The 25,259-nt window shown below is 38.4% G+C and overlaps 3 protein-coding genes across 4 annotated transcripts; all 3 read right to left on the reverse strand.

Moving 5' to 3' along the window:
- Positions 1-1,378: 1,378 nt before the first annotated feature.
- On the reverse strand, positions 1,379-2,186 carry LOC115750393 (glycine-rich cell wall structural protein 2-like). Its single transcript, XM_030687709.2, has one exon. It carries the CDS (start codon positions 2,066-2,068, stop codon positions 1,598-1,600), a length of 471 nt encoding a protein of 156 aa, XP_030543569.1. The 5' UTR covers positions 2,069-2,186; the 3' UTR covers positions 1,379-1,597.
- Positions 2,187-6,263: 4,077 nt separating this feature from the next.
- On the reverse strand, positions 6,264-11,380 carry LOC115750412 (secretory carrier-associated membrane protein 3). Of its 2 annotated transcripts, none has more exons than XM_048276500.1 (14): positions 11,201-11,380; positions 11,018-11,099; positions 10,608-10,679; positions 10,035-10,163; positions 9,876-9,938; positions 9,547-9,580; positions 9,134-9,256; positions 7,902-7,964; positions 7,708-7,801; positions 7,379-7,424; positions 7,227-7,294; positions 6,859-6,907; positions 6,657-6,722; positions 6,264-6,533 (listed from the first exon to the last, which is right to left on the reverse strand). In XM_048276500.1, the coding sequence occupies exons 2-14, from the start codon at positions 11,072-11,074 to the stop codon at positions 6,447-6,449; spliced, it is 951 nt and encodes a 316-aa protein (XP_048132457.1). In that variant the 5' UTR covers positions 11,075-11,099; positions 11,201-11,380; the 3' UTR covers positions 6,264-6,446. The 2 variants fall into 2 exon arrangements, with proteins under 2 accessions (XP_048132457.1, XP_030543603.1); XM_030687743.2 differs by having other exon boundaries at positions 10,035-10,160; positions 10,623-10,679; positions 11,201-11,379.
- A 4,105-nt stretch (positions 11,381-15,485) lies between these two features.
- Positions 15,486-22,426, reverse strand: LOC115750400. Its single transcript, XM_030687720.2, has 16 exons — positions 22,142-22,426; positions 20,991-21,092; positions 20,785-20,892; positions 20,416-20,451; positions 20,154-20,264; positions 19,907-20,011; positions 19,712-19,830; positions 19,113-19,214; positions 18,629-18,745; positions 18,480-18,545; positions 18,113-18,179; positions 17,233-17,286; positions 16,387-16,482; positions 16,253-16,279; positions 16,108-16,143; positions 15,486-15,939 (listed from the first exon to the last, which is right to left on the reverse strand). The coding sequence occupies exons 2-16, from the start codon at positions 21,048-21,050 to the stop codon at positions 15,790-15,792; spliced, it is 1,254 nt and encodes a 417-aa protein (XP_030543580.1). The 5' UTR covers positions 21,051-21,092; positions 22,142-22,426; the 3' UTR covers positions 15,486-15,789.
- Between the last annotated feature and the right edge of the window lie 2,833 nt (positions 22,427-25,259).

Below are 25,259 nucleotides of genomic sequence, written 5' to 3' on the forward strand. Positions count from 1 at the left end.
GGTGGGAGGAGGGGAAAGATGAATGAACCGCGTATGCGCTCACTAGTCTTCGAGGCGTTAAATGACATCCAGATGCGTACCAGGGGCCGTACACTGACCTCTTTAAGAAGAGATCGTCACGAGATGGGTCGACCCGTCACCATGGGTCCGCCGGAGTGCCACGCTTCGGGCACGAGCTTGACCCGGAGTTTGATTTCCGGACGGAAGGCTCGAATGGCTATCCCCATCAAAAATCAGTCTCCTACCTTTTCTTGATTCAAAAGAAATTCTCGTTCGTTTCGAAATGGGATATACATCTCGAAACTTTATAGCGTGCAGCCACCGTGATGTGGTCATGAGACTAGGCGATGGTTGCAATGACAAGGTACGGTCAGTCGCTGGCTCGCGCTCTCTCTCTCTCTCCCTCTCTAAAGAAAATAAAAGGACCATTTTGAAAAGAAAAACATGAGGGTGCTTTTGAATTTCGAACAAGAACATATGGACCATCAAGGTCATCATTCCTCAAATCAAGTGAAGATCATTTTCGAAAGTAACAACCAATACTAGGTCGCACCATTTACCGGGCTAAGAACTCATCTAGTTTGGTGAAAATATAGCTAATGCTTTATCGGCTAAACTTCGGCGGAGATAGGTTGAGTGATTAAATAACTTGATTGGACCCGGTAGATTCTATATTCAAATTAATGCACATGGATCAGATAATTTGCGTACTTCTACAAAGGATAATCGAAACACAAGGGTTCAACCACTATACATTATGATAACAATAATAATAATAATGATAATAATAATAATAGTAGTGGTAATATTCGACCAAAAAAATAGTGGTAATAATAATAATAATCCCGATTAATGTCCTCATCTATTTCCGGGGTCTAAAACTTTTGACCACACGTACATAGAAAACGCCACGGTCAACGCAAAAGACTCCTTGAACATTTTGAATCATACCACACACGCGTTACTTTTTTCAGACAATCATTCACAATTTATGGACAAAAGTTGCCGCATTATCCACCTAACATTATGCAAAAAATTTCACCATTAACCGTTAATACAACCTTAAAAGTAAAACAAAAAGCCAAGCATTCCTACACTAATCTCGTCATGCAATTTGATGGGCCCCATTAAATCCACTCAAGAAATAGATCCCCATCGACGCTCCCATCATACCCCCCCAAATACCCCCACCACCCATAGCTATATCCCTCTGTGCTCCACTATATATCTTTTCCCTTCATCTTCAACCACCAAAAAAAAAAAAACCCTAAATTTTCTTCAATAGTCTTAGATAGTGCATCAAGAACCAAAGTCTCCTCACAAATTCAAAATAATAATAATAATAATAAATTGATAAAGATAATAAAGAAAAGCCGTGTGTTAATATGCTAGCACACCATTTATTGATAGTGACCATATTTTGCTAAACCTTCAAAGGCCAGAGTAGTAGCACCACAGATGAAACTGATCTCAGCCACGCTGCTTACATAACAAAACAGCATCCAAAATGATCGCGTACGTAACATATATTGTAGCATATATAGAGAGAGTCATACTAGGTAACCTCTCTCTTACACATTTCTTACCTCGCTCATTTTTAACAATAAGCGATACATTTGTTCTTGCAGTCCACCGTGCAGCCGCCGCCGCCGCCTCCGGAGCCATATCCCTTCCCAGAGTGGCTGTAGGAGGTGAAGCACTTGGCCGGGCACGTCAGCTTCTTCTTGTAGCACGGCCCCTTGTCCTTGCACACCACGGTGGGCCTGATCACGCCTCCCTTGGAGTACCCCCCGCCGGGCCCTCCGTAGCCAGCCCCGTACCCGCCGCCGACCCCGGTGCCCCACCCCTTCCCGAGCCCGGGAATGTCACCGAACCCGCTTCCAGGCCCGAAGAACCCGCCGGTCCCGTCGTCACTCCCGTCCCCCTTCCCCCTGGAGGACTTGCGATCCGATCCGGACGAGCCGGGCCGGGCCGAGGCGAGGGAGATGGTTGAGATGAGTAGCAAGGAGATGGCTAGGAGGGGGAGAGCGGCGGCGGCGGCGGTGGTGGTGGTGGTTTTGTTCTTCATGGTTGTGAGAGTTTTTTAGGAGTGTGGGATTGGTGTGGAATTCGATGAGAGGAAGTAGTGATTCGCTTTGAGGGACTCTTTAAGTGGGGGCAAATGGTGGAGGATGGAGGAGAAAAAGGAGAAGAGCATTAATGGTGGCTGAGTGTTAGAAGACAGTTGAGGGGACCGGCATTGACGAAAGGGTAGGTTGAGCACACTTATTAACTTCATTTACTTACGTTACATGCACAAGCGGTATACACCGTGCAAATTAATTATACAGTTAATTGATTTTAGATATTTGTCTTATTTAACTTTATTATATATGGGTGTGCTGTTTTCCAGGAGATATTTATTTTATGAACTTAGAGACTCCGTCTATTTTACGAAAAATAAATGATCTGGAAACGTTTTCCTAAAAATGATCGGTTGTATTATAAAAATGAATAAACGAAAGATATTTTTATCGTTCATGAAAATGTTTAGGTTCTAGTTTACGACGACGGTGGTAAAATGATGTGATTCACGATGTAATATAATGGTGGTCATGATCATTTGTATGTGTACGATCCTTGTTAAAATGTATGTAAACTTATATGTGTACATTTCTCACTCCTAGAACATAGTCGACAAATCTATAATGACGTTAAAAATAATAGCAGGTTATGATCATGAAATAAGTCCTAAACCTTTTTTTTTTTAAGTAAAGTTTATTTAAATTATATATCTTGTGTATAGGATTTAATCGGTCATAAATCTTTCGTTTGTAGCAAAAAAGTCTTAAATTCGTTTCGAAAAGAGTGCAATCAAGTCCGTTCACCGAAAATTGTCTATCTAATCTACATCGTAGGCCCTGAAGGGGCGCCGCAAATGATGAATGGAAGAAATGTCGATTGGAAGGACACGTAAGCTTCTATTTTAAAATGTATTTTAAACAAAAAAAAAAAGGTCAGACTTGATTGAATCCCTGTACACACTTAGGCCCTTTTGGTGCAACTTTCCTCTTCTTTTTTTCAACACATGACTCTTTACCAAAAAGGAGGAACCTTAATTGAATGGCTTAACTTATATATTTATCCGTAGGAAGAGGTTCCTCATTTTTTAGAAGTCGGAACCTATCCCGCATGTATTATCCATGTCACATGTGTCGGGATCGTTTCCGGGGTCATTGCGGCTTTCACCTATATTCTTAATAGAATTATTATAGTGAATTATCGTCTTTAATGACTATCATTCACTGCTACAATTCACTAATCATAACTTATATTTAGACGTAAGAATAAATCTAAAATAGTAACAAAATAAAAGTCTCGGTTTAGACTAGTGGTTTCGGATGACATATTTATCATCGGACGTTATGGAATAGCGTAGGATTGCACGAAAAGATATCCTAAGAAAAATACAAAAAAATGTGTTATAGGTTACATTACGGGTTCCGGATTTTGCAAATTTTAGAAATTAAAACCTACCCCGCATATTTTGTAATCCGAAATCGGATAGATTTTTCTCCTATCCGATTTCGGGTTCTACCCCGAAACCATGTTAGCCCCTAATCATAGTAGCATCGTGTCAAATTTTGTTCTACTGTGAGCACGATTCTTAACATACTCCGGAAATCCAAACACAACACAATTATTTAATGGATTACATGACAAATTACATTTAACATGTTTAAGACATAATCTCCTACATACACGTGCAACTGTTTGACTAGACGTATCCCGACTAGGCATAGCTCGATAGTTGCATTAAGTATTTTGCCGCCCCTACTTGCGTTTCTTCTTAGGGCGCGTTCGTTTCACTACAAAATTTCACGTAAAGAAAATTGTTTTTTCATGAAGATCATTTTCAAGGATCATGATTAGTTTTCATCTGTTTTGTAGTTCTAAGAAAGTAATTTCATTCTTGTTGGAAGACTGAACTTGTTATTTTCAATTCATAGAAAAAAATTCTATAAATCGATTAATTTTCCGTCATCTAAAAATCTCGAAAAGTTGGAAAATATTTTTTCGAAAACGATTTTCCTGTTCTACCCTTAATAACTCTTCTCCATTCAAGACATATCACCTGAAATCGAAGTGCATTTGACACCTACCTCAGAAGTATCTTGCTTCCTTGTCACGTACATGGGACCTTCAATTGATCATGACAAAATAGTTACGCATATTTGGAGAGTCCTTGTTAACGCGCAAGGACATCCGTTATACATACCGATAAGAAATTGTGCAATTTTCAAATTGATGATCACACGTAGTAAAACAAAACACAAAAAAAGGAAATATGTACTCCATTTATTTAGCAAAAATGAATGATTTTAAAATTATTTTTCCTAAAACTAATCTCTTGTATTGCTTAAACTAATTAGTTAATGAAAAATATTTGAAACTATCGTCAATGATTTATGTCCAAATATCATCGTGGACGATGATAACATTTTTCGTTTATCCATTTCCGTAAGAGACATAAGAGATCATTTATCAAAATTTTCGTGGATGACGAAATTTTTTTTCGTTCATTCAATTTTGTAAGAGATAAAAGAGATCGTTTATCTTCTAAATCATTCGTTTTCCGCAAAATAGATAGAGCATAAAAATCCATAAGTTTTTTTTTTCTTGATTCCATTGATTAATATAAGGGCACAGCAGGCAGGATATTCTTTAGCAGTTTTTATTGTTCAGTGAAAAAATCATTATCAATCTAAAATTATGGTTTACTTAAGTTAATCATAGGTAATGCGCTCATACCCTAGAGCTTAGACAAGCAAAAATATAAACTATTATGAATTCAACTATTATATTAGGTTACGCCTGGGTCACGAAAAATGAATGACTTGACAAATATGTTCTTAAAAAAAATTATTTTATTTCTCTTGAAATAATTAATTAATGAAAGATGTTTTCATCATCATTAACAACTTATATCTAAGTATTTTTCGTTTATTTATTTTTGTTAGCAATATCGATGATTATTTAAAAAAGAATTTAAATTACTTATTTTTTCGCGAAACAAATGTAACTTCAAAGGTCAACCGTCTGCATCCAATAATCGAAGTGGGTCTCTTCAATTCACATTCGGGAGCAATAAAGGCTTTCATTTGACTTAGGAGATGGTCGTTGAGAGCTGGGGTTGGACGGCCCAGTTGATTAATGAAAGCCCTATCCAACGTGTCTGAAACATTAATTGCATCAAATTAATTTTTGCACGTTTCCATCACCAACAGGCAACAGGTGTTTATCAAGTTATGCTCGTTGATTTGAGTTTTTCCTTTGTTCAAACTTCAAACAGGACAAATTGGACAAATTATTGACTGCTTCGAAAGTACACTCTCGTCCGCTCATCTTGGGTTATAGATTCATATGGAGCTTGCTTCATTTGTGACATGGAGAAAGTTCAAGCTAAGGTGCGCGTGCGAGGGTGTTCGGCGAAAAAAAATCTCGACATTAAGGACGAGATGTAATGCGGAGCGGTTAATATGTCTTAATTTGCTCATACTTTATTGGTGACGGCTCCCTTTTAACGATCTCACCGGTTGCTCCCAACAATTTATTTCATAAGCATCAAATGATTTCCCAACCTTCTTCATATTTTATGTGTCATAACCGAAACCGATGTGAACAATTGCTCTTAATATCATATATTATGAAAATTACATAAATCATTGACATGAATGCCGAATATTTTGTGTGTCGTAACCGAAACTGATGTGAACAATTTTTATGTATTTTTTTTTTATTCCGAGTTTTACTTATTTTTTCCTTTTTCTTTTTTTTTTCACTGATATGGACAAGCGAGAGGGCCCCCCGGCCCTGGCTTGTGGCCAACAAGGGGAATTGGAAAAATGAAATACAAAAAAGTCATTAAAAATCTAAAACCAAATTAGCACAACTTTGACCAAAAAAAAATTAACACAATTGAAGATTTGATCGAATTAACTTCCGTACAATAAAATTAATTTTCTGACCGTAAATTATCTTTTCCATATTTGTAAACCAAACACACGAAATTCACAAAACCATTTCCCGGAAACATTTTACATCGAAACAAACACACTAGTAAGTGGTTTATAAGTTCCGATAAAAAAAGAAATGGTTTATAAGTTGCAATTTTGAATGGTTGGTTTGTGCAGCGCCGGTTTAAACCAGTACACCAGTAAAGCCTACTTGTGGGGAACTCTCTCGCACTGTAATAACAACTTCAATCTCAATGTATGGTTTGCAAAACAACAAAGCTCTACCTTACTCTGATTACAGCATGTAATTTCAGTAATGATTTCTCGAGTCAAGCGAAAATGCACAATCTTGCTTTCTACAAAGCATCACGAACCACAAAGGGCAATCCACAGAAACAAGTATGAACACGAGTGAAACCAGCCGACTCATCGTGCTTTCGGGGTTCTGCCTTACAATGCCGCTCTCATAGCACCTCTCGCAGCATCGCGCTTCATCTCATTGGCTTTACCGCTTCCCCGGAAGTACATATATACTTGCTGCAACCGAAGGGTCAATGAAAAATTTGAGCGACTTTGATGAAAGCTTTAAATGAAGTCCAGCACGTGGCAACAGATGCATTTAATAGGTTTTATGGCACAGAGAAAGGAGAAAGAAAGGACCTGAATAACCCAGATGCTAAGCACCGTCTCCAAACAGAACAGGCCGAAGCCGATGAAATAGAAGATCTGCAAAAGGATGGAAGTGCATTAGTCCGGTATAACTTCATTGGCAGCTTAATATCGTTAATCTAAGCGAAAAGGTAGGCAGACATTCATAGTGCTCCGAGACAAATTCGTATATGAAATAAATGGGAGACCTTACCGCAACTATGGCAGCTTGGTTTGTAAGATCAATTGCTGCCAATATGCCCCTGTTAGAAAATGCAAGGTCAGCAATTCGCCAGAAAGCATATAGTTGTGCACTCACTAGTTTTACCCCATAAGCCTAGTATGATGAACGCTTATTAAAGTATAAGCAAATTAGTAATTTAGCCAAAAATCTTCCCAAAAAAGGGAAATAAAGCTAAGAAACAGGTTAAAAAAGTGACTCTATTCCCAGACCGAGCCAACGTTCGAAAAATATTTTGCTGTGGCCTAAGACCTTAACAGCATCCACAGTTTACCAAGTGAAAACTAAAATCATCACAATGAAGTTGGGAAATGAATCATAGATCATAGTGGCTGGCTTACGCGAGAGATTTTCCTTTGAATATTATTGGGGGAGCAACAGCAGCAAGGACGCAAAATCCTATATGGAACTGCAGGTGCAAGGACAAAAAAATTTGATCAGAGCAAGAAATATTGTAAAATAACAAACTGCGTTGCGAGTCTGGCTAACTTACCAAGTAAAACAGGAAAAACCAGCCAAACTTTATAGCACTATCAGTCCTGCAAAGAATTATGCAAATAACATGTCACATAAAGAAACATGAATTAGTCAAACGAACTTCACATGACTATTCCCATCAATGACTGAACCAACTGGTTCAAGGATAAGCAATTGGCCAACTTGACAATTGAACACGGGAGTGATTATCAGCACAAAATAGTCAAACCTCACATTCTATTATCTGAGATCATTGCAAAGAAAGGGAGAAATAACAGAATTTACTATATTTGGGCGAAAATGGGGCATAAAATAAACCTATCTAGGAGCAGCGGAATGAAATACCTAAATGCACGGTAAAGTGGGCGATACCACAGAAAGTAACCACCTGGAACTCCCGAGATGAAGTAGATGATTGCAAGGAACCAGATTTTAACACCTAAGAAAAGAGCCAAGAACTCGGATAAGGGGAAATCTCACAAATTGACTGCCCCAACATGTGCATGAAGCAGAATAAACTATCGTCACTGCAAACTAACCTTGCCCCTTAATCCAAGCTGTTGTCACGGCTATTATGTTCCAAAACAGACATAGCACTATTCCTGCATAGTATAAATTTGAATTATTTTGGTGCACGTACTGAAGCATACTTGTGTTTAACTAAACTATCAGAAAAGATAACTACAAGAATCACTCAAGTGGTTTTCAAACACATGTAACAACTTAATATCTTAAAGAAGCAAGAGACAATCAGGCAATGCAGAAATGGTCTCATTAACCCTATAAGTTTGGGTTACTAGTTAAGGAACAGACACCTGAGCAAGGATCATAACACCAAACAAGTATAATTCCCATGAAAAAAACCAAATGCAAAAACTACCATAATGATCCATATGATTACTTTGATATTTCAAAGGCTCGAGATTTACCTGGAAGTCAAATTTCAAACTCTAGAAAAAGAACAAAGTAAAAAGTAGAATGTTAAACCTATGGCTTGGAGATATTTACTGTTAAATTTACAAGTCATTGTGAATAACAAAACAAAAGTCAAATCACCAAAAGAAACTAAAGCCAAAAACTTCAACCATAATGAAAAGCTTCAGCTACGCCAAACAGCCAGTTAAAATGGTACAGATGGCAGCTCATAAAACAACGTGCAAAACTTGATTAATTAGGGTTTTGACAATGACATCCCACATCCACAAGGATACTGGATTCACTGTTAGCCTGTTCTTATGTCAAAAGTTGCTGAGAAAAAACTAGTGTGCACAGTGCACACACAACACTCGGCCGTCCCCTGCCTTCTCTTTCAGATCCCACATCCACAAGGATACTGGATTCTGTGTTAACCTCTTCTTGTGTCAAAATTTGCTAACTAGTAAAACCACCCTTCCACCCCCCACCCCTCCTTTTCTTTCTCCTTTCACATCCGCTGAGCCCACAAAGAAGTTGTTCACTAGGTAACCTTAGCTTTGGCAGTGCTTCATGCACACTCTTTTTAATCCTAACATGCACCACAAGATGGAAGGGAAATAGACTCACTATGGCAAATAACAAACTTTCGTTGACTCCAGCTGGTAATCGAACAGATGATAGACAAGATCCAATCATAAAACTCGGCAACAAAAAGGCAACGATATCTTATATATGATCATTTTCCAAAAACTTAGTATTTCACAGTCCAAAAGTGCAGGACAAGCCTACTAGCAGTCAAATGTTATAGAAAATATCTTGTCATCTCAAGAGGAGAATTTAATCAACTTTCACATGCCTAGATATGTTGTGAATGCAACATATTGTAGCCTCTGAAGATGAATCGGAATTTCATTTGCAATGTCGTGGTGGATGATGGGGAGAAACGGGGGCCAATTCTTCTCCTCAAGAACAATACCAGCTGCAAAGAGAATGCAATTCACATAACCATGTCAGATGAAGAAAATAGCTCAAATGACATTATTCATTGCTTAGAGCAAATGAGGTGAGCAACATCTTGAATATCATACAGAATATGCCAACGGTTTTATCTGAACGTGATAAGATACCCCTTGATAACCCACAGGCCATCAGATGGAGAAACAACTAACAATTTTCCAAAGGAAATAGTAACACACGTGTGAGTTACAGTGAGAACTAAATATACAAATTCCCCAAAGAAATAGAACCAGTGCTCCATAACTCAATTACCTCGAGCTGCAGCTTCTTCTCTCCGTCGAACTTCCTGCAAGCACCAGAAGCAAAAGAAACACCACATCAAGAGGGTCACTACACCAGTGAGTACAACGCCTGTTATGTATGAACTAAGAGTCTAAGATTTCCAAACCCATGGTACACACTCTTCTTCTGAAGCAGAAAATTCATGAGACAACTATCACTAGTCACCGTTTTATTGCAAGTTAGCAGTGGATCCTCTCATTTTTCTCTCATTGTTTTATCTTACAAGTTGATCCTATATCTTCTGTAGATGGCAATCCAAAGAAAGAAGTGTTCATGCTGGAAACTAGAAGTGCAATAACCTGTTCCCTTCTCTTCAGTTCAGCCTCCTTAGCTTGAAGCTCCTTCTCCTTCCTTTTCAAATCCTATATTGAGGATTAATGACCGATAAGATGCCCAGAAAATAACTTCGAAATAAAGAAAGAACAAATAAAAACGCACATTTAAATTATATGACCAACCTGATAACCTGATCCTGCTGTGTCAAGAGGAATATCAATTGTTGCACCACGATCATAAAAGTCGGCAGGTTCTGGGGGAAGTGGCGAAAGCCTTGAGTTCGAAGCTGGTGGTACACCCCCAGTACTCTGGCAAAAGACCCATAATGTGAGGAACAGATAAAAGAAAAGGACAAGCATGCAGCTAGAGCAAGATATTGCACCCCAGCACCGTGATACAAACCCAGAGAGAGTAAATAAAATCCAGTAGTCGCTTCTGGGTAAAGATGTGCGCGATGCATGACAGAACAAATGCCAGAACAATCATCAGAAAATGGATGAGATAATCCCAGCAAGCGGAATCCCAAACTCCATGAACAATGACCAGATTTTATATTCAAAAATCAAATACATAAAGGAACTAGCTGAAGCTATTATCACCCACCGAACGTCAAGTATCCACTTGGAAAAGATCATCTTGTAAAATTGAACGAAAAAATCCTGAACTACCCAATTGAGCTACAAATCGCAGAGAGCATAATACAGTAAAGATCATTTCTTTTTTCGACCAAAAAAAAAAAATACCTTAAAGACAAAAAAGTTAGCATTTACCGTGTAAAACGCACCCCCACCATAGTTTGAGGAAGCTTTGGTCCTGACAGCTGGGTCCTGATAGTCAAAGTCAATTAAGAACAATCTGATGCAACAAGTAGCACAAACAAAAGAAAAATTGAAAGAATTCTTATGCAGATCTAATCAATCAACTAATCACAACAAAAATTCAAGTATGAATCCTTCCAACTATCCAGAGCAACTCCATATCCCCTTAATTCAACTCGAAAAAGTTAGGTCCGCCAGCAAACTGAGATCAGAAACCTCAATTCTCACTCATCCGTGCCCATATCAGTCCTCAACTACCAAATTGCATAACAAACGATGCTCCAAAATCCGAAACGGCAACTGGGACGCACTCGAATCGCAGGAAGATCCGCGGAGGAGGAACTTACAGAGAAAGGGTTGACTTCTTCTTCGTCGAAGGGGTTCTTATCGTACCGACCGGCCATCGTACCAAGATGCTTCGTCTCAGCTCTGCAACCACAGCGACAGAGAGAGACAGAAAAAGATAAGTATGAAGAACCGCCGATGGAATCGAAGGACGAAACAGGGGAAGGAGAGAGAAAATTGCTTACCGGAGAAGGAATTCAAATGCTCCGAACTGTGAAAAGCTCGAGCCTTTCCTCGAAAGTTAAACGCTTCTAGAGAGAGAGAGGGGGCTGTTGAATTTCTAGAGATAGAGGACTCGTCTTCGGTCAGCTCGCAGACAATCTACATACGCTTTGAAAATGTTAGAGAGAGAGAGAGAGAGAGAGAGAGAGAGAAGGCATTTTTCCTTCCTACATGATAGCTTTGTGTCGTTTGTGTGTGAAAGACAAATGTGTCCTAACTTTTTTTTCCTATTTTTTTTAGAAAATTCCTAGTTATGTAATAAGAAGTTGATAAATTAAAATTTGTCACATTAGTTTACTAATCAACGTCATGCATCCACTATAGTGTATAGCTGGTATTGATCCAAACATAATTACAAAAAAATTACAAAATTTTTGACGTACAATTCATGCTCACTCAAGAAATTAGAAAAATTATACAAGTGAAATTTTAGAAAGTTAACGAGCATAATGTAGATCAGCACGCCTATGAAGTGTGTACTTCTGGTGTCATTATATTCAAATCAATACTATCTAATGTTTGCTCTAGAATCGGGAAAATTATATGATCACATTGTCAAAAAGCGAACAAGCAAAATGTACGTCTTAAATTAGAATATAATTATTATTTCAATACAACCACTATAAATGACACGTATTTATGAGAGATCTAGCCCTAATTTGGCACATCCTTAGTCTTTTTTTTATTACACAATTTGATTTTAGCAAAACTCTAATTGACTTGTTGACACGTTAATGAGCCCCAAGCATTGCATGGACCAATCAACTATGCCCAATTCATCGTTTAATGAGGAAACAACATTAGTTCAGGTGATTATCTTAGTAGGACCTGCATATTTCTCGTGTAATTTACAAGTGAGTGCATATATCCCAAAATTTCAATTGGCATATCAAGAAACAATTTTCTGAAAATACGGTCATACCAAGGAAGGGAGATTTCTCTCCTACATGGGCCCGTTTTATATACAAGAGCAATAGACTCCACAGATGCGTTCTTCATTTCAAAAGTGTCGGTACCTGCACTCCCCGCACCCCTAATTGCCAATCATATCTTTTTTTTTTCTTCCTTGATGACGGGAAATACCCTCTATTTGTTTTATATCCGAGGGATCCGAGGTCCGACAAGGCCTCATATGAAGCATTTTAAGGACTTATTTAGGTCCCAAGAGATTGGAAATGTGTCTGCCATTAGAATGTTACTTCGTTGGAGCTTGCTTAAAAAAAGAAAAAAGAGAGAGAGACCTCATGAACTGTCCATCAATCTCACCTAACACATAAGAGAGGGAGAGCTAATCCATAGGTAATTAATTATCCTATATATGTTTATGTAATTAATTTTCTCCTTAGTACCTACTTTTTCAGAGTGGTCAATTTTTTTTTTTTTTTGGGCTTTGTGATGTATGTTCTCTTGGAGTTGTTTCCTATGGGCCCCACTTCTAGACGCAATTGTAGAAATTAATTATCATTTTTATAAAAAATGAAAATAAAAAAAAAATTGTCATGATAATGAAAAAATAAAATTTTGCTTGTGGGGAAGGAACGGAACGGAACGACGCCCTTCGCTTTTGACCTGTCTTTCGGAAAGTTCAACAGGGTCGCAAATCATTTTTTAAAATCTGATTTTTGGGGGAGGATGTTTGTTGACCACCGGAACTTTCGATGTCCTCTTAGGTTTTCACTATTGGGGCACGCGGCTCTTTGCTCTTTTTTCACTACAGGTATCTCAACTTTTAGGTCGATAAAATCCAGGGGAGTTACCAAAAGAAAAAGAAAAAGTTCTAAATTTGTCTCATACTGATCTTTTTATTTGGCAATGATTTGCCAACATAGCCTTTTTCGGCCAAAATTAACCGGAAATCGGCGACGTGGACCCAATTGTCCTAAATGGCATAACCGACGCCGATAATTGAGATTTTTGCATTTTTAAAATATTTTTTTATTTTTTCTTCTTCTTTTTTCCATTGTGACTGAAATTAATTTGGGATAAAAATGATGTTGATGTTTTTCATTGTGATTGAAACTCACCTAAGCCCTCATTAGCCCCGAGAGTGCAAGTCCCTACCAAATGCGGGCGAGAGCCGCCTCCCAAGCGGCTGGCAAGACCGTGATGGCCTATCCCTCACGAGGTGGCCGCGAGATTGCCAACCACATTGAAAAAGAAAAAGAAAGGTAAAAATCATATATATATATATATATATATATATATATGCAGGTATAAATTTTAAAAAAAATTGAAAAAATTGTCCATATCAGCACTAATCTTTGCCTCGTAGGACTTTTGATGTCCACATTAGCGATTTTCAGCCCAAATTAGCCGAAAAGATTTTTGATGTCCACATTAGCGATTTTCAGCCCAAATTAGCCAAAAAAATTTTCAAACCAAATTAGCCAAAAAAAATTTCAAAAGATTTATGACTAAATTGGCATTCACAAAATAAAATAAAAAATTTATTATTCATACAATAAGTTTATGACTTTGGTGGTAATTTTCTCCATCTCTACATATGCACGGATCATTACGCCTACTCTATTTAAATGAGGTTCTAACCAAGAACGGTAGCCACGATCCTGAATCTGTTTTGAATGAGTGGACACTTTGATTCGAACGCGGAATCCACCACATCTAGATCGAGTGTTTATCCACTTAGCCAACTTCATATCTATTACCCTAGCCAGACTCCACGACGGATATAAACATCAATTAAAGGCAAGCCATCCATGCCAAAATCAGAGGATTGATAAAGAATCGCTTCCAGCTCGATTTTAGGGAAATAGGATCGAGTCGATAACGCAAATGCCTAGACGCTCTTGTCGGCTTAGCCAATCCCGTGTCGGCTCGCCCGTAAGCTCATGTGGTTTTAGCTCACTACATGTTTCTTTCTCGGATTGTAGTAGTTTGTCCTAGTAGCATCGTTGACATTGTTGGGATACCATAGGAAAACCCCGACCAACTGTAAATTTTTTTCCGAATATTTTTGTGAAAAGCTATTGTTATTTACAACAAAAATCAAGGAGGTCAAACAATGCGAGGTCACCGTATATGACAACAGACAGCTAAGTTTGCGCTCCGTACTTTTGTCCGGATAGAAATCGAAAGGCAGCAGTAGACCCATTTCAAATCAATAGAACCCATCTCTCTCCAAGAGACTTCTTCTCCATTCCTCGTTTTTTTTTTTTTTTTAAATTTCAAAATTTGAACAAGCTGAGACAATTAGCTTGTTCAAATTGGAAAGACGTTAGTCAAGCTCAAAGGCAATAAGAATTGTGTATGATATATAGTCCACCATACGTCTTTGAATTTGACGTTTTATTTTAATATCATCGCCAATAATCTCTAAATTCTTGCTCGGTATTCAACTCCATTCCCCAAACTTTGTTCTGGTTGAACTTTTTGAATTGGGTTCGACATCATACTTTCATTTACTAGACTAACAAAAATTGTTGATGTGACAAATAAAACATCATTAATCATTAAGTGTCCGAATTTGCGTTTGGCGTGACCAATCAGATGGCCTAGATGCTTCCACGTTGTCCATGGAAGGGGCATATATCACAAAACGAGTCGTATTCTTTTTACCCTTTTTTTCTCCCCGTCTTTCTTCTTCTCCTCCCTAGGCCCGTCGCCATGTAGCCGAGCTCCACCACCTGCCGCCACTTGTCTAGAACACCACCGAGTTTGAGCTGAAAGAAAGAGAGATGACAGGAGAGTATAGGCCTGAGATCGAGCACAAGTCGTGATGGCGGCAATCCACAAGTTGGCATGGCGGTGATGCCGGCAATCCACAAGTTGGCATGGCGCTTCACCGACTAAATGATTACATCAAGCAAAATTTAAAAAAAAAAAATCAGTGAAAAACCTGATAAAAACCGGAATATTACCCATTCTCATAAGGAATGTCCAAGAACAGCTTGTGCAGAACCATTCAATCCCAACCCCAACAAGCATAACAATATTATCCACGCCCACCCACTCGATGAGCAGAACTAATTCGCCCCTTCAGCTTCTTTGGAAGTACCCTTTCTCACTCACAAAACTGGAGTTTTTTCAGACTCGGCCATTCATAATTTAATCACCGACGGTGAGGTGTGCTCCGATGCTCGGGGCACTCTCGACTTTACCAAACTGTGAGTAGCTTAACTCGGGAATAATATCACTGTAACCCGTCAGAGAACAATTGAGGCCTAAACAATGTTAAAGTGGGGAAGTTCTGCATAGCCATTTGATATTTGATCATGCAGAACTAGAGAGTGCTCTCTAATCACAACTCCAGTTGCTTCAATGATCATATGGTATACCCAAGAATATTGGGACGTTCTTACACCAGGGGGACTATGCTGGGCTTGAGAGAGATGTGACGGGCAAAATTTTCACATGGCCAAGGGCCAAAACCGAGCAAGTTGACAAATAATGAATTTAATTGCCAACATCAAATGGCATGCTACATGAACTAAAGTTACAAGTATGTATGAGAGCAGAATTGCGTGAGGATAGCTTGCGCCAAGACGAACCTAACATCCTCAAGCTGCTCCCCGGAGCCATTGGGTTTGAGCATTCATTGGCGATGCCGCCTATGCTTTCTCCGCTTTTCATCTCTTATAAACGTGTCTTTAGGAAATGGGTCAATCCAATCCTTGTCCATCTCTATGGCTTTATTCCACCGCTCTTTAAAGACTTGAAGCTCCCATGTCGATTGTCTCCGAATCTGCTCAGAGACACGGGCAAAGTCCAAATAAGAGTCCAGTGTATTTCTTTCTCCCCTCCCAACTAGAGGCACTTAAAGCATTGCAAGGCTTCTTTTCTTTTTCTTTTTCTTTTTTTTCAATACACCCAAATGGGAATAGCCCTGAAGAAGCAAAGGAACGGGTCTCACCTCTGCTCGCATGTCAACTGATGAAGGGCTGTGTCTCTGCAAGACAAGCAACCAGTAAACTCATCAGACTCGTCACAGAGTGATGAAAATAGCTACTGTCGTGATGTCTATAGCAAAATGAAGTTGTAGATACATGAATATTTACCTTTGTTAACTCTTCTGAATTTGAACCCTGAGCATTGTAAAACGAAGCACATACTTAGCACAAGAAAACAACAATTGAAAGATTATAGAGTAAGTGAACTCAACCGGAAAAAGGCAAGAAGGAAGAAAACCAACCTTTTTCCCAGGAGAACCACCTCCACCTAAAGTTTGTATACCCTTGTGAAATATATACTCGCTATCAATGACTCCTACCTTCTTCGTACGGTCTCCCTGTTCCATAAATTATGACAGTGCCGAAACTTATACACGATATTGCAGATCCACCGAAATGGAGCCAATAAAGTCACTCCACTTCCCTATAATTGAACTTAAATACAACAGATCACACACCAGCAATATTGACATCACGACGAAAGGGAAATATGGGAGGACATATTAGAGCCTGTATACCTTCACAACCCAATCCAACAGGGTTATAGTAGCTGATTCTGCTACAATACAGGTTGCTCCAAACATATTGTCGAGATTAAATCAAGAGGCAAAAAAATTTTATGCCCAAGGTTCAAAAGAAGAATTCGAAAGAAACTGCATGAAAGAAATTTAATTTCTAATAACAAGAAATTCTTTCTGACAATGATATGTTTGTAAGCCCCCAACCGATCCGACTCTACCCTTTAATCATGTCACTACATCTTGACTCGGTGGCTGATAAGAACTTAATTTTCGAAAGGAAACATTTTTACGTTGCACATTGACATTCTCAACCGTCGTGACCCCAGGGCAAAAGTGGGAAAAATGCACGAAAATGATGGAAACCTCCAGAAGCAGCCAAATTTTTTATCATGAAATTTCAGCAAAGATAATATGCCTGATAAATAAGAAATTAGTGCTTTAGTTCACTATTTATATTCAAATTCAGGAAGAGTACCCTAATCAGCTCTTCCACCAATATCTCAAGACCCCCAACTAAGTTATCAACTTTTGCATTAATGATTGAAGAAACAAAAAATAGAGTATCACCTGTGCACAATACCCGAGTTTAATATCCATTCCCCATCCGTGGATTAGATCATTCTGGAAGAGAGTAATCAAAGAGTCATTAATGTTCTAGTAGCATGTGAAAGAAACAGTCCAACAAAGACCTTAAAGTTTTAGCTTTCTAGACCAATGAAGACTCTTAGGAGTTCAAAGGATAATGTTACTGTATTACCTATGCATCAAATTGTTCAAGATCAAAGGCACAGATATGATCATTTTCTGACACATTCATAACAAAAGAAAAGCTAAAGAAACAGAACTAAGCTAGTTTGTGGAAGAGTGATTCACTGTTACTGGAAAAAAGGCATCAATAAAAAGGGAAGGAACGGTAAAGCATTTTCATTGCAGTAACCTAATGGATCTTGAATGAGAACAGTTAAGAGAACATTGAATTTATGGTATAATGCCAGTCTAATTAAACAGAAACGCCAAGGATCCAGTTCACTTTCTCTTTATCGATTATCAAGGAATGGAGGGGCCAATCGACCACCTAGAGATTGAAGGCTTACATACCTAGCTTGTGATGACAACCAAAGGTGCATAAAAGAAACTCAAATATTACCGTAAATGAACAGACTGCATTAGCAATGACATTTTGGGACCAAAAAATGCTTATTGTACATGAAAAGCTGCTTGCAGATTTGGAAAAAGGATCTGAGCGTAGGACTTTGTTGAATGCCTTGTTCAAGGATGAATATTTGCGGATGAAAAATTAAGCTCCATAATCAAGTGAAAGCTCTACTTCTTCTACTGTTATGTCGGTGGGAAATTTCAAAAGGAGAAACTACGATTGAAACATTCACATGCATAAATAAGTAAATATGACTTGTGCTAATGAAGAAGGCGAGAAACATAATAATACCTGCAAAAGATGCCAAGTACAGAACCAAGCAGATCTTGAAAAAACTGGAGCCATTCCCTCTACAAATCTACAGTGAGCCAAAGAATGTGTATTACTGTCAAATTCCCAACAAATAATATCTTAAGACATTGACAATGTGAGCCAAACAAGTGTTCTGACCATCTCTTATTCACGTATAACCAACAAATTATGACATTGACAAAGTGACATTGTTCTACAAAGGCTCCTACAAGAACCCTTGTTCCACCAACACTTGTTTTACTACTGTGCAACAGAATTAGGCCTATGACATTATCCATAAAATCTTGAAGTGAAAGGAAAAGAACAAGGTAAAATAGAATTAACTATCATCCCATGTGACACTTACCCAGTGCAGGGCGGCCCCCAACTGGTATTTGTGCACTTTGTGCTGCCTCTCACATCATATACCCTCCTGCATCATGCATTTGACATTAGTACCTCTAAAACTTCATGCCATAGTAGAATAAGGACCTTACATAATTACATCCCATTCACCTATGAACCTTCTTTGTTCTTGAACGAATTGTTATCCTGTGATGTATATCTGTCGAGTTTGGGTGCAGAGCAGGCTGAGATATTTCCAAGCCTTCTGATTTCACTATTTTCAGGTATCTGGGAGCAGCCCAAAAAAAAGAAAACAATAAAAAATCACAGAACATTGGGAGTATGAGCTAACAAAACAGAGGGAAAAAGCCATATTGGAACTAGAGAACCTTGAGAAACAGACGAGAAAGGGGAGAGAAAATTGCATTGTCTTTTCGTGGAACCCACAGAAAACAAGAAAGGTTTCGGGGTTCTAACAAACTAAACATTCCAAAAGACTATACAACAACAATGGCACTCTTACAAAGTAAAATAAAGTGCCAAGAAGTTTGCGTGGGAAAAAAAAAAACGAGAATGGCATGTTGAGAGCAAACAGATAGGAAATAGCATATGGATAAAAATTGCAGGGAGGTGATGTTAAATTATGCTCTATTACCTCCGTGGATGGAAGTTTTCCACACCTAAATCTTCATCCCAAAGAAATATATAATCATATACCGAGACAACGCTGGGATGTAGAAAACGCTTTGCAAACCACCTGCAATGGAAAGTTCGATTGGAATGTGAGTTTGAGACATGAAGTTTTGCCTGAGCACTGGCAGAGCATATGTTGCTTAAGAATCACACAAGAAAACTTCTAGAGCCACTCATACGTGCAAAGAAAAGACGAGACAATGGACAACATCATCATCTCAAACAACATGCAGCTAGCCAAGAACAATAAAGGAATCACAGCTCAGACAAATTAAAGGCAGTTGTTCTCTCTTGAATCTTTCAAAACTATTTCCAGAAAAAAGACTTATGCCAAATGAGTTATAAACTTATAGCCCAATGGCAAGATAAGCTAGCTATAAGACTCTGCAGCTAAATTAACCAAGTTCACTTAGTTTCTGAACCTATGGACATTGCTTAAATTACACACTACACCAGCTTTCCCTTCACAAAGTGCACCAGTTCCTGAGTTTTCAAACTCAACTCACAGAGCATATTCCTAATAAGCAATCACAAACCCAAAGCGCTGAAGGTCACACCCACCATTTCGTTTGGTTTCGAGCAACTACATGAATGGCATTGCTACTCCAGTCAAGATCTCCCCAATCATCAACTTTGCCATCATAATGGAATAGCATTACTGTGAAATTGTCTGGAAGAAACTGAACTCAAGAAAATTAGGTAGTGAATCTCACTTCAACCATAGCCAATCTTAAATAATAAGCTTAGAAGTATTACCTTTTGGACAATATCATTGACATTATGCTTTTGCTTGATCCCAACAGGCATTGCCAGTAAGTTACGATAGCTGGGAATATCAACCTCATTGCCCGAGACATCAACCTAAAATTTTTTGAAGGCCCCAATTCATGTTCAGGGACATGCAATGCAATTGATGGTAAACCCGAATGCACCCCTAGTATCTCAGTATCTCTACACATGTCATATCAGCTTTAATGGAAGCATTCTATTCACCAAGTCTGACCTTTGACCTTGAACTACTTGTGGACCACAATGGTCTCAACTCCAAATCTGATCTTGCTTGTATGATGCCGCGTGGAAGACTGCCTAGTCTCCGGGAAAGACCCTGAGATTCCTGAAGGAAACAAAAAGGGACAACAAAAGAGCCTCATCAAAAGCATCATAAAAAGTCGTCATCCAGCCCTTAAAAGCATCATGAACTTCAGCAGCAGCACTAATTCAATTCCAAAGGTACAAAAGGGAATAATGTCGGGTAGAACTTGTACCTTTAGCGTGTCAAAAGGGTGTAAATTGATTTCCATCTGATAAAACAAAGGACGCAAAATAAAAGGATTACCTCACTAAAAGATGCATTGAATAAATCATAACTTCAACTTCACAGGTAAAAGTTGGAAGGTCTAGGGATGATACAGCAACAAGGGGCAAATTTCACTGAATTTTTTCTAGACATTACATGCTAGTATTTTCTATTACTTTATGTTATCCCTCAAACCATATCGGTGCTGTAGCCTAACTATTAGGCAGACTTAAAGATCCCTAAAAGCCAAAGGAATACAGATTGAAGTCCCTTGTTGCCCTGCTAATTTTCATAGCTTCTATTTTATAACAATCAAATACTTAAATAGTGAACTCACCTCTGTCTGACGGTACTGATACTTTGTCGTTCTATATACAATAAACAACATCCCTAGACAGATGATTCCCATAAACGGTAGCTGTTTCATCTTGAACGCGCATTTTCCCTACAGCAAACCACGTTAAGAACTTTGAGAATGACAATCAAACTTAAAAACGTGGAAAACCATTCAAAGTGTGAACAGGGAATAAAGATCAAACTCGCCCCATCAAAGGATGCACTCTTTTTCCTCAAGAGAAGTCTCCATGATTTGAATGGCTTCATAGACAGCAGATGCTTCTACTTTCTCTCATAACAAATAGTCCACTAAGGCAAAACAGACAGAGTCCAATCAGAAATCATTCCAAACAAGTTATCACCAAACTAGTGTTCTCGAAGGGACTAATTAACAAATTTGTCACATTTTCCCTCTGAAAAATAATCAGTTGAGAAATACTGATAGGAAAGCTAGAAATTTGCCAAAGTTTACAAGTGACAGTAAAAGAAATAAATCATGACCCAACAAAGATTTCTCCAACCCACTAATACAACTTCCAACGAATTTGGGTATAGCATGATATATTTGTCTGTGAAAGCACAAAAAGCCCAGTGCAACTCACATGCTTGAACGGTTACAGGTAAAGAAGATGTCTCAATGCCAAAAAGGAGAAAAAAAAAAAAAAAGAAAGTTGCTCTGACAACTGGAGAGCAAAAAAAATGCCAGACATGACTGAAATAATATATGGGCCAATCGAACATATGCCTCAGATTTGCAAATCCAAAACGCCACACGGCATCACAGGACATGCCAATCTGGTACCGAAATTAAGAATCTTCCCAATATCTAATTACGAACCACCCCCACTAAAAAAGCAAAATTTTTAAAGACGACCAAGCGAACATTGCGACTAATTGACTCGATTCCTTGCTACACGAGGAATAAAAACAGGAACGCGCAGCAAGTTCCTTGCACTTCGATTGAAGATCTGATCATTGCGCACAAACACTAATGGAGACAACACTCACAGAACCCAGAACAAATCACAAAAACTTAAGGACGGCCAAACACAGTACACAAAAAAAAAAAAACTTCACAACGCTCCGCATGCAAGTACCGCGCCAAATTCTTTTCATTTTCTCCTTCTTCCAAGAGCCCGAAGAACGTCGGATCTCAAAGAAATCTCTAAATCAACCGAGACTTCCGAAACGCGAAAAACAGACGAACCTAAAACAAACTCTCGGGACCCGAAAGCATCCGCCCCCGAAATCCCGTGTCGTTTCCTACTCTCTCTTTTTATTGTTTTTGTTTTTTCTCTCTCAAGTTCATTTGATGAAGCTCGACCCATCGGGAGAGCTCAGGAAATCAAATCACCAACCTGTCGGAGGCCCGGGAAACGCACGCGCCGATCACCAGGGGGCCGAAGCGCTCGCAGCTGAACGGGTGGTGGGGGGAAGGCGCCAATCAGTCTCTCGGCGCGAGGGTCAGGATCGAATCCACCCGGGGGACTCGACGAAGGGCAACAGCCAAGGAACGCGAGCGATATAGCGAGCGAGCGAAAGAAACGAGAGAGAGAGAGAGAAAGAGGAAAGACGAGAGAGAGAATCGGGAACGCCCAGTTTTTAAGGGTCGAAGGGAAGACTGAGACAAAAAGGCAGAGAAGGAGAAGGAGGAAAGAAAAAAAAAAAAAAAAGCTGCATGCGTAGGCGATTTCGAAAATGGTAAAATTCGCCGACGAGGAACAACAGGAGTCTCTCTCTCTCTCTCTCTCTCGTGTCGTCTGCTCGGAGGTTGTCCTTGTCCCTGTCGATGGTTAACCCCAAGTTCCCAACAGCTGTTAGAATTCGCATTTTTCTAATATTAAGTTTTTATTTTATTTTATTTTTTTTTTCTTCTTTTTCTAAGAGGAAGCCACCTTAAAATTAGGTGAATTAACACGACTCAAAAGTATTTTGGTCGGGCGATACCAGCCTAGAAAATAAAATTAATTCAAAGTTTTAGAAACGAAAAAAAAATAAAAAAGAATTGAGTTTGCATGATGCCGTGCGCGTATGACATCATTTTCGCTTTAAAAATCAACTTATGGCTAGAAGTTCATTTTCCTATTTCCGGAGAGAAGTAATTTGTTTTTTTACTTATTCAAGTGGCTCCAAAACTACTTTTAAAGAAAAAAAAAATGCTCCAAAAGTAGAAAAATGAAACCGTGTAACCGAAGGAATTTCTGCTCCAGAAACACTTGTAAAGCAGAAATTCTGCCCCGTAAATGTTGTCATGCGCGCCCGGTTATACCCCCATAATTACATTCGTTTTTTTTTCCTCCCGCCATATGAATTTCATTTAGATTATTTCCTGATAGTTTAATTTTTTTTCTTAAAAAAGACGATTCAAACAATGGATAGAAGAGAAGAACCGAAATAAAATACGAAACGATATACCGTTATTTAAATTTTTAGTAGGATTATGACATGCCAACGAAAAAATTAGCAATATTATCCTCTCTAGGAAAAATTTCGAATAACTTTTTTGGCCAATTGACTTTATCTCCATTTGAAATTATTGAATCGTGAAGTTCCAGAAACCCAAAATATGGTATCGATATGAGGATTTTGTTACCATAGGAAAAGACTAACGAAATTTAAATGTAGAAAATACAAAGGGATGATGGGGCCCGCCATCCATCTCTTTTGAGTTTGGCTGTCCACTGCTTTTAAATAAGCAATTAAAAAAAATGAAATACTGGCATAATATTGATAATCTTTATGGCAACTTTAGATTAGCACCCAACCAAATGAGAAACGAATCGAATCCTACCATCCTAATTCTTCTAGATATTCCACAAAATCAACAAAAGGAAAATCCAATTGACCCACGAAAAGTCTAAGTGAAATAAAAATGTATAAAAAAAACGAATCTTTGGATCTCATTTTCTCTAACCGATAAGAAAAATATCACTAGAAACCCTAAATTATGCTCATTGTGACATTAACACCCAAATTTTTATGTATCGCCGGAACCCTACATCTATACTGGTGTGACAAAAATACCCTCCAACATAACAAAAACCATAAAAACGTTACTACTTTTTTCATATCATTGATAGCCAAACTTGTATTGGAGGCTTCTGTGACACATAGAAAAAAAAAAGGATAGGGTATCCGTGTCACAATGGCATAGTTTAAGATTTTTCGAGATACAAAAAGAAAATTTGCGGTATTATTGTCGAAATGGCACGGTTTAGGATTCTCAGTGGCATTAACCCCGACAAAATAACAACAAATAAGCATCCATTAATATCAAATGACCCATGCAATTAACCCTCTCTTTTTCTTGGTTTGAGAAAAGTGATCCGAGATACGCTTATAAATAAAAAGATAAGAAGGGGCGATAAGTTCTAGTAATTTTTTTTTTTAAGGAGAAAAAATCCGGCCAATGTCTCTGTGCCACGTACCTCCGTCAACCTAAATAATCTATTTTTTTTTTCAATAATAATTTAAGGGCAATAACGAGGATTAATCGGGCGACCTAATCAAGACAATATTTGGCGCCAAAACCCGGGAATCATCGGGAGGAGTTAGTGAGCTGCCGTTGCTGCCACGGAGTCTGATTAAACTAATTCTTAACTAATTAATTAATTATTTACTAAGGTTATTCTCTAGTAAAGTGGGCAGCAACCTGTTTTATTTAATATAATGTCTACAATTTCGAGATGACCCGCCTTGGATTTCGTGTGGAACGGGTCGATGATTAGCCTTACCTTCTCTCTATTGTTTATTAATAAGTAGAACATGTTGTGGTGATGATTGTACCCATTTTACCTTTGCCGGATTAGTTTTGGGTCTAATCCCATTAAAATTCCGGTGATTGTAATTTTACCCAGATTTAATCTTGATATTACAAAATATCTCACATTGGTACTCACGTCACGGATCTATCGGGCATCCCTAACCTTCGATCTAGAAATGTACGTGACAAACGGTTCGAATGATCGACGTGTCACGTGAATTCGAGGTGAGACCTACACGACAGTCTTCTAGGGAAGTCGGATATGAAAAAATGAAATGAGATTACGGAAGTTGATAGTTTTGCCCTCAAAGCACCCTCGCGTTTCCAAAATACGCTGTCTCGATTTTGGCTCGAAACTTGAGTAGATTTGTCAAGGGGTCTATTGATTTGGTATTTCTTTTCAACGTGGAAATTAGTCTGACGTAAATGTGGTGGGAGTGTATCGGTTTAAAGATTTTTGCGGTACCAAAAATTAAATTGAGATAAATTTGTGACTTAAGTATATCAATTTGAGATTTTTTATGATATAAACCCGACAAAATATTAGATTCATTGGACAAGATAAATTCTCATCTCTTGAAATAACTCAAATTCATTATGAGTTGGGGTCTTTTCAGGTGTTTTAATTTTTAGAAATGCCAAATAAGATAGAAAATACCCACCGATCGGTGGCCGAGTTAGTTTGAGTTCAGTTCCTTTCACGAGAAATCTTG

Source organism: Rhodamnia argentea, chromosome 3 (assembly GCF_020921035.1).
Source record: "Rhodamnia argentea isolate NSW1041297 chromosome 3, ASM2092103v1, whole genome shotgun sequence".
In the NCBI taxonomy this organism is placed as follows: Eukaryota; Viridiplantae; Streptophyta; class Magnoliopsida; order Myrtales; family Myrtaceae; genus Rhodamnia; species Rhodamnia argentea.

What these genes read in the sequence shown, in the direction of transcription:
- LOC115750412 (XM_048276500.1), bottom strand. Translation starts at nt 11,074, where the DNA reads ATGGCCGGTCGGTACGATAAGAACCCCTTCGACGAAGAAGAAGTCAAC. An exon ending in AACTGAAGAGAAGGGAACAG is followed by an intron (nt 9,581 to 9,875) that starts GTTATTGCACTT and finishes TGGTGCTTGCAG; the next exon opens with GAAGTTCGACGGAGAGAAGA. An exon ending in TTAGCATCTGGGTTATTCAG is followed by an intron (nt 6,534 to 6,656) that starts GTCCTTTCTTTC and finishes CTTCGGTTGCAG; the next exon opens with CAAGTATATATGTACTTCCG.
- LOC115750393 (XM_030687709.2), bottom strand. Translation starts at nt 2,068, where the DNA reads ATGAAGAACAAAACCACCACCACCACCGCCGCCGCCGCCGCTCTCCCC.
- LOC115750400 (XM_030687720.2), bottom strand. Translation starts at nt 21,050, where the DNA reads ATGAAGCCATTCAAATCATGGAGACTTCTCTTGAGGAAAAAGAGTGCA. An exon ending in CAAGTAGTTCAAGGTCAAAG is followed by an intron (nt 20,012 to 20,153) that starts GTCAGACTTGGT and finishes AAAAAATTTTAG; the next exon opens with GTTGATGTCTCGGGCAATGA. An exon ending in GCTCGAAACCAAACGAAATG is followed by an intron (nt 19,215 to 19,711) that starts GTGGGTGTGACC and finishes TTTCCATTGCAG; the next exon opens with GTGGTTTGCAAAGCGTTTTC.